Here is a 9,046-nt window from a genome sequence, read left to right as displayed (position 1 = left end):
CAATCTTATAATTCCAGTCATTCTCACTCTCAACGAGGCACCGGCAAAATGGGAGCAGATGGAAACAACTAGAGAACACTCCGTGCAAACCTTGGCCGAAGAACATCCGCTAATGCTCAACCTAACAGAAATCTGGTTGTCCAGAGACGAAATAGATTCCTAAGTGCTTGATGGAAATGAGTACCAAGACATTCATCATGAGTTGCCTAGACCGGTTTTATCACGAGTTAGTGAATGACTAAATTTCTTTAAGACAAGGTGGTCACTATCTAGACATGTAACTGTGTAAATTTAATTTTTTTTCTCTTTTTCTTGGGTCACGCATAAAGAAGAGATGCAATAGTAACAACCTTGTGTTAGTCTTGTTATAACTCACACATAATATATTACACTAAAGAGACCAATAGGAGGTCAAAATAGAATGCAGATCCCTTCGAATACAATATTGGATTCTGAAAATAACCATTTCCAAAACCATACCATGCCCAGATTACAGGCTAATCTTATTTGATCTAATATGGTCTTCTGTAATCTTATCTACATAACTGTCAAAATGCTCAATTCCTCCATTAAAAGAAAAAGATTATAATAAATAGAAATGCCTAATTATTCTTTTTTTGTTCACATTACATATTCACATGACTGCCCATTACCAATAAAAATTTTATTCACTTGTAACCTAACAAGGCCTTTATGAATGGCAGGCAGTTCCAAGTGAAAAGGCTCAAAGAGCTAATAAAGGAAAAATATAAAACTTCCTTTGGGCAGAGCACATGTATAAACAGAGTTTTTAAAATTGTTTTCATGTGCTTTCAGTAGCTTTTACATGGTCTGTGATCACATCTGGGCAAGATTGGGCTTGCAGAAGTACTAAACGGTTGAAAGGAGGAGCAAACTGCAAGATATAATCTTCATCTGGAGCCACAAGATATTGTCATTCTATCAGCCAAAGATAAAACACAGGGCCAAGACAAATTTATAAATAAAAGAAAATAAAACAAAGAGCTTAAGAGGTTCAAAACTCAACTCTCTTTAACCGTCCCATAGAGCCAGCATAATACTTCATCAGCAAACGCCAAGCAGACTCCTCCCTACCAATAAATTCACATTAAACCAATACAGAATTTCAAATGATTCCAAGAAACACCGTAAAACTGATTTTCAGTCTGCCATACAGTTACCATGGCTAAAACTGACAACCCTTCTCATAGAGTCATGGTAGGGACTTTTGGAAAGTTTACCTTAGAAAGGAAATTTTTTTACATAAATACATAATTCAGCAACGTTTACATTATTAGACCAATTGACTTTCCTAGAGCAAGTCAATATTTGAAGAGCCTGGTACAAAACCATCTATGGATTGGTATGACTCTAAAAGGGTAAAAAGTAGACGTTTTAGATTTGTCAACAATCTTAAACGAGTTCAGCATATTCAGAGGCCATGGTTTTCTTGGGATGGGCAAAAGATTCAGGACCTTCAGAAAGTTATCATTTTATCATGTGTTCTAACCATTAAAAGAAGAAAAGAAATCTAACGAAGAGGACACCGATGATGGGGATCTTTCCCTAATAGTTTTTCAACATGTCGACTGAAGAACTGGCAGCCTAACCACTGGACGAATAACCCACACAAAAGGTGGAATATTTCAACCATGTGCCAACCATGAATGCAGCTTTCCACTAAAGCAAAGGTGAAGATGTCACATATGTTTGAATTTTATCATGGTGACATAATGACATGGATTTGGGATCTAGATGAATTGTATCATGGCCATTATAGATAAAATGGCCCATAGGCCATACCATAGGCCATACCATAGGTGCTCTGGGTAAAAAGGGCACGGAAAAACTTTGCAGCCATAATTAGAAAATATGCCAGTTCTGTAGTAATGGTCTAAACATGGCTGAAAATGGAAGATCTTGTACACGAGAACATACAAACAGAGTTTCTGTAATTGTTTCACTAGGCAGACAGCACAAAATGGGATCAATCCAGCTTCTCCATGCCTAGGTGTTTGTGTGTGGGGACCCTTGCAAGTAAGAAAACTTCCATACCTGCCAATAGCCTTTCATCTTTATTCTTTGTGTTATATCTTTGGTTCTCAGCCTTTCTGTCCGGACAAGTCGTCCCGCATCATCCCTTTATTCACAGACAAGAAGCTGTCAACCAGAATGCTTTACCAAACACAGATAAGGAGGAAAACACGTAGATGCAGAGCAGATGATGGCTGACATTTCAATGCACATAAAATGTGACATTACAAGTTTAAATAGAAGAAATCCTTGCACCCAACATGGACAACTTGCGTAGCCCCATCCACCAATAAGGAAGGTTAGTGATCTAGCAGAAGCCCGACCTTTTAAGGATCACGTGAGGGGCAGAAGATCTGTCTTAAAACTTTTCAGGAAAGTATACATGTGAACCTTCCAAAGGAAATTCACAGGAGAAATGGTGATGATAACTTTCATATTACAAATTCGAATTATAATATAGAAAACGAGAAGAGTTACAACTATTCCTATTACAACCCTGGTTCCCCTGCTAAAACACACTTCCCCCCTCCCCCCCCCCCCCCCCCAAAAAAAATAATAATAAATAAAAAGGAAAAAATGTAACCCTTCTAAACACCAGAAGTAAAGATAACCATTACTCTTTGCATATTTATCTTTATCCATACCCTGCCAGGAACATTGACTGATGTTTGATTATCAGGTTTACTGATGTAAATTTGTAGTCCAAAAGCCCTCATATCCCTTGTATTAGCATGAATTCTAGCCCAGAGACTGGTCAAGTTTAAGGTTGATGCAGATCACAAACAGAACCAGAAGAGGATGTTAGGGTAATGAACCAGTTATCCTTGTGAGATTTTGATGATCACAGACACATAACAAAGATCAAACAATCTATTTGTGTAATTAAGGTTGACTACTTCTCAATATTTGCTCTTGCATTTGAATGGAAGTCTCAATGTTCTCTTGTATATCCACGCTTACATTTGTGAAAATACACTATCCAGTTTTGTCCGTATATAGTTGAGCATGTGCAAATTAAGAATACCACTTTGTATTAGGTTTTTTAGTTAAAAAATAAAAATAATAATAATAATAATAATAATAATAATAATAATAATAATAATAATTAATAACATTGTCATTGTATTTATTGGTATCAAATTAGTCTGTACACAAAAAATGGGAACCAAAAACCCATCGAAACATGGTACACCGTTGTACCATGTTTTGCCAAAATTTCAGTGAAACCTCGAATATTTGCTGTATCGACCATGTCAAGATGCCGAGAAGAAATAAGATTCTAAACTTTGTTGTGGATCAACCGTCCAGCTGGCACTCCAATGGCTATATACAAATGGCTACATTGAGCCGATCGACCGTTGGAATACACAAGTTGATCATGAGTTAAAAAATGTGACCATTTTCTATCCATTGGACTCATTTCAAACCCAACTTTTTGGCCATAAGTAGGGATCTTAATGGCTCTCTAAAGCACAAATTCCAAAGTGAATTTTTCTGTCATAAGTGTGCTTTTGCTCTAGCCACCTAGTCTCCCTAATATCCAAATCTCTTTAGAGATTAATCCACTTTCACAAGAAGATTGAGGTGTTGATCTCAAGGTAGATTCTTGGAGGTTGGGGACCATTGAAGAGATTGCTTCATTCATCAATACAAGGGGTTTGTGCCACACCTTGAGGTACTTACAATTTTATTTTTCTTCAATTTCTTATTGATGGATGTTCTTGCCTTGAATCAAAGATTTTGTAGAGGTGCTCTTGCCTTGATCAAGAGGCCGTAAAAGGTGTCGTGTCCCCATCCACCATACTGAAAGGGATATACTAGTGGAATCCTTCTAAAGGTTTAGAGTAGATTCAGTTGTACCAAACCAATATAAATCTTGTGTATTACTACTTTTTGCCTGCTTTATTTTCTTTAATTTTTTATTATTAATTAATAGCAAGGGCAAGGCAGTACCACTAGTCTCAACCTATTCAACCCCCCCCCTCTAGGATGACTTTCAGAAGAAAGGGTCTTAAACTGAGCAACCTCAGTACCAACAAGAAAATAACCTAACCCAACACTAGGATCACTGGGAATGAACATAGCAGGTAAGAAACCTGTTAAGAGTATGTACTGTTCGCATTTGTTTAGTAACCCACAAATCAGAGTATCAGATCCTAAGTACTGAAACAAATACTCAACAGCAGTGAACAAACAATGGGGTAAAATAAACTACTGTTTGCAGTAACAAGATGGCCCCCAGACCCACTTGATATCTTCAAGAGATCTTTGTATTAGCTTGATGTTTTACATTAATTGTATACATCCAGTACCCACAGAAACTGGGCTTTGGATGCCCCAAAACCAAGTTCTTGAATCTTTAAGCTGTGGTTTATCCGTAGTTCTGTTTCTCTTTACTGTTCATATTACACACTTGAATCTGATATGTTACAAGCCTTTAGTAGCTTAAGCTCTTCAATCAATCTACAATGTTTTGGATGTTCTACCTCAAGTAAGATAATTTCATTGGTCCTTAATCTATATCTAACCGCCAAGTGTGCTTGAGATTTTGATAACCTAAGAAGTCTTGTTGGCCAGAATCTTACCTCCATCCATCAGTATTTGATGGGATACATTAGTACATAGTTTTTAGAACTTTAAGTTTATTCCTGCAATACGCTGCTTCTTCAGATCCGACAATTGGATCAAGCGCTTCTATCGAAGAGTTCTTCCTTAATATTTTATTAACTTCATATTAGAATTTCACAATCAGCTGAATTCCTAATCTATTGCTATTAATTGTTCTTGAATTCTAGTTACTTCAGGTCTCACAATAAACATGGTTACTTGGGTTTCTGACACCTGACCTTTTAGGCTTCTAGAAACCCATAAATCCCCCTTAATTAAGATTCGCCAGTTCCCTGTTAAACTTGGAAATATTTATAGAAAGTGCCAACAAAGTTACTCTTTCAAGTTATTAAGCACTTGGGTGGGACCAAAACGACCTAGATCTAAGGTTTTAAAACCCTTGGTCGCATCAGAGGATATCACATCATCTTATTCTCCAGTTGAGTGATCATATATTGTAAGCACACACAACAAACTGTACACCTTCGTCGACTTATAGGCCAAATCAAAGGACATGTTACTACCACCAAGGTAATTGGAGAACGTCCCCACCCCCCACCCCCCGGCGGAAAGAGGAGACAAATGCATAGCCATAACAGCTTTGTGGAATGTTTAGAATCCCAAGCCTGTACTTAACTTGAAACAGAAATTAATGGAATTAGTAGACATGCTTTACCTAAATCCAATAACAATGTAAGGAACGCCTGCCAAGAATGACTGGATCTGCATCATTGAAACAGAAATAATAAACCTCATAAACAACAGTATAAAAAATTGCCCAATAAGAGGACTCAAGACTGCAAAAACTGAATGACATAAAACCTAAAATTAGGAAGCCTTTGGAAATGATAGAAGCACAACGAGGACAAATTAAGGAAAAAATCGTGAATACAGAATTAGAAGGACAAAAAAGAAATGAATGGAAACCACACAATTTTAGTTTCAATTAAAAAAATTTAAGGCATGGTAATCGAGGCACCACCTTAGCATTCAAGCAGGTTTATTAGGACGGCACGGTCAGCACCCTCCTATTCTAACTTTACAGGAAGGGCACCTCCCGATGCCTGGATCCCTAGGTGGTTGATTTTTTGTCTTACATTTTCCCTCCTCCAAATTATAGTGTCTCTAACAGCTTATTTGGATTGTGTACAAGTTTATGCATTGATGAGAACCATGGGTCCATGCATAAGTGGGATTTTTTTAGGATCTATCTAAGAAGGACATCATGGGTCCATGCAATAAGTGGATAATATTCTGGCCAGAGTTCTTCATGCCTTCCCTTGTGAGTGCTAATCAATCCGCCTTCATCTCTTGCCGAAGCATCACGAAAAATATCCTACTTTCTGTGGAGAGGGTTAGGGGCTTCAATAGAGCCGCTCCTTCTCTGGCTGCTCTCCTAAAAGTGGATCTCCACAAAGCTTTTTGACTTTATCTGTTGGGACTTTATCAATGAAGTTCTCTTGGCTATGGGTTTCCCCCACTCCTTCGTCCACTGGATTCAAGTATGTATCTCCAGCCCACCTTTCCATCATCATTAATGGTTCTCCTGTTGGTTACTTCCCTTCTCACGTCGGCCTCTGCCAAGGCCACCCCCTCTCCCCCCTTGTGCTCCCTTGCTCTAGAGGTTATTTCCCGTATTCTCCAGTCCAATACTGATCAGCTCCTCATCTTCCCCATCCCCAAGTGTAGGTCCCTAAAGCTTACCCATCTTGCCATTGTTGACAACCTAATGATCTTCGCCAAAGCCGACCACTCTTCCACCTCCTCCATTCTCTCAACCCTCTCCCTCTTTGAGTCCCTCTCTGGCCTCCGAGTTAACCTTAACAAATCTTGCCTTTTTCTCCCAGGTGTCTTCAACTCGGTTGAAACCACCCTCTAGTAGCTCTTTGGCTTTAGGCTCAAGTCCTTCCCTGTGGTCTACCTTAGTCTTCCACTCATCTGTGGTAGGCTCACCAATCAACATTGCACCCTGATGCTTGACCATATTCAAAAGAAAAAAAAATAGCTCTGGAAAGGAAAACTCCTCTCCTTTGTTGGTAGACTGGTGTTCATTCGTTCGGTCCTCCAATCCTCCTACCTTTACTAGTGTGGTATCTTCTTCATCCCCAAAGCTATAATCCGTGCTATGGAATCCCTCATCTGTGCCTTTCTCTGAAGAGGCCAAGAGTCTCCCTACTTCCTTCACACATTTGTTGGTCGGCTGTATGCCGCCCTAAATTTGGGGCAGTTTGGGGATCCGTAGAATCCAAGATGTCAATCTGGCCTGCCTTTTTAAGCTCATTTGGAAGATTGCCACTCCATTTGGGTTAGCTAGATCTACTCCTTCCTCCCCAAATTTGCCTCGATATGGACTATTCCTTCACATCCTAACCCCTCGTGGATCTAGATAAAACTTTTTCTCTTGAAACCACTTGCCCTCTCAGCCATCTCCACCCAGATCTCCATTAGTTCTTCTATCTCCTTCTAGCTAGACTTGTGGCACCCTCCTAGTCCCCCGCACCCTTATGAGTCCCGCCTTCCAAAATCAACCCCCTCTTCATGTTCATCACCGACGGCACCTAGTCCCCTCTCCCCCACCCTAGTCTCACACAAGTTTGGTTGGTCCTCCCTCCCTCCCTCTCCTCTTGGACATTCCCCGTGACCTTACCATCTAGACCTCTTCCCCTACCAAAGCCTTCTTTGTTTCTTTGGCCTGAACCCACTCAGATCCCCTTCCCCCCAAGTCCCTTGAGGCCCTTGGTCTAGTTCAAAGGTCACATCCCTCGCAACTCTCTTACCCCTTGGGGAGCCTTCAACCTTGGCCTCTCGACCTAATCCTTCCTCATTAGCTGCCACATCCCACTCAACCCAATCTACACCCTTTGTTGGAACGGTTCAAAGGAACTTGATCACATTTTCTTAACCTGCACTTTTTCCTGCCCTCTCTGGGATAAAGCCCTTGCATGCATTTGGACCCGGTCAAGACACTCCATTGATTTTGCTCGAGATTAGCCTTGGATACTCAGAAAATTTTCTGCCTCCTCCATTTGTGACGGGGTCAATAAGATGATCTTTAGTGCCACTATCCACCACCTGTTGTTGGAGCGCAACCTCAAAAGATGAACTTCCACATCCCATTCCATTGATATGATTTGCAATGCCATCTGCTTTGCTGTTTCTTCTAGGCTTTAGTCTTATCTCCATTCCCCAATTGTTGACACCCTAAGGAACAAGCTTGGTTGTCTCCTAGGGTCTCAACTCCTCTTTCCGGTCTCCCTCTTAAAGGCCGGCTCCCCCCGGTTTCCACCCTATGTACATTCTTCTCGTCGTGTAATTTATTTATTCATCCAAAAAAAAAGAAAAGGAGATTTCTATATGGATCTATTTAAGGACATGAAATTGCACAAGTTCAATTCTGTTGGTTACTTTATGTTAAAGAAACCCCCCCCCCCCACACCAAAAAAAAAAAAGGAGAGAGTAAGCAATGCTGTTTTCAACATAATGATGTTGTAATGTCATAATGATATTGCTAGATACATACTGGCAAATTGCTGCAAGAATTAGATGCCTTGGCAGGGCCTTGTCACCTTACATAGGTGTCCCTCAAGTGCCTTAGCACGTTGGAGGGCACCACACTGCACAGCATGCCACACTGCGTATGAGGAAAGATAATGGTTTAATCTGAAGCATGGCGAATCACATCGTTTAACAAACGGGAAACGGTTGGAATTTTTAGATAGCAACTATGTACACAGACCAGAAAGTTATATGGCCAGTGCAGACCAGGGAACCATTTGCCAACTGTCAATCCATGACATATAAAGAATAAAAGAGAGAAAATATGGTAATAACTAGCAGGATGATGCATCGCATACATAGAAGTGTAAATTATTTAATCGGACACATGACCCTCCCAAATCATTTTCCAAAAAGCTGTCAGAGTTATCAGATCACTTATCCACAGGGAATAACTATAGAATATTTACCCAAAAAAAAAAAAAAACTACGTGTATAGAATAGGTAAGTAACACAGTTCGTGCAGACCAGGGAACCTTTTGCCAACTTCCAATCATCTCCTCATTAGAAAAAAATGAAAAGGAAAAAAGAAAAATGGTAATGAGTTACACCAACAGGACATCAACTATTAAATTTTCTTCCACTAGTAAAGTTACAAAACAGAAAGATGTGGTGGTGATGGTGACAAGAAAGAAAAATAGAAGATTGATCAAATAGTAACCAAGTAAATCAACTCGGTGACGTTAATAATAACCCACTAAATCTGTAAATATATTTAAAGAAAGGAAGAAGAGGAAACTGCAACAGGGTAAGCAAATATATCCATAACTATAACTGCAAGTAAAACGTACCCAAAACTTGAGAAGTTTCTCTCTTTCATATCTTTCTTCAGTATGATAATCCAACTGTA

General features: G+C 39.6%; 1 protein-coding gene across 1 annotated transcript in view; it reads right to left on the bottom strand.

The window, feature by feature from the left end:
* LOC149006852 (glycine-rich protein) overlaps nucleotides 1-9,046 on the bottom strand; it is a 30,107-nt gene continuing 21,061 nt past the window's right edge. Inside the window, exons 9-13 of the mRNA XM_089164719.1 lie at nucleotides 8,988-9,041; nucleotides 5,318-5,364; nucleotides 2,056-2,140; nucleotides 1,028-1,091; nucleotides 1-915 (exon numbers count right to left, since the gene is read on the bottom strand). Of these exons, the coding sequence (XP_089020845.1) occupies nucleotides 803-915; nucleotides 1,028-1,091; nucleotides 2,056-2,140; nucleotides 5,318-5,364; nucleotides 8,988-9,041 (363 nt within the window). The 3' untranslated portion in view covers nucleotides 1-802. The remainder of the gene's footprint in view (nucleotides 916-1,027; nucleotides 1,092-2,055; nucleotides 2,141-5,317; nucleotides 5,365-8,987; nucleotides 9,042-9,046) is intronic.

The sequence above is a fragment of the Hakea prostrata genome, chromosome 8, assembly GCF_041222555.1.
Source record: "Hakea prostrata isolate BN-2017 chromosome 8, UWA_Hpros_2, whole genome shotgun sequence".
NCBI lineage: Eukaryota > Viridiplantae > Streptophyta > Magnoliopsida > Proteales > Proteaceae > Hakea > Hakea prostrata.
Note: the sequence above shows the minus strand (reverse complement) of the source record. Positions and strands in the feature narration are given on the sequence as shown.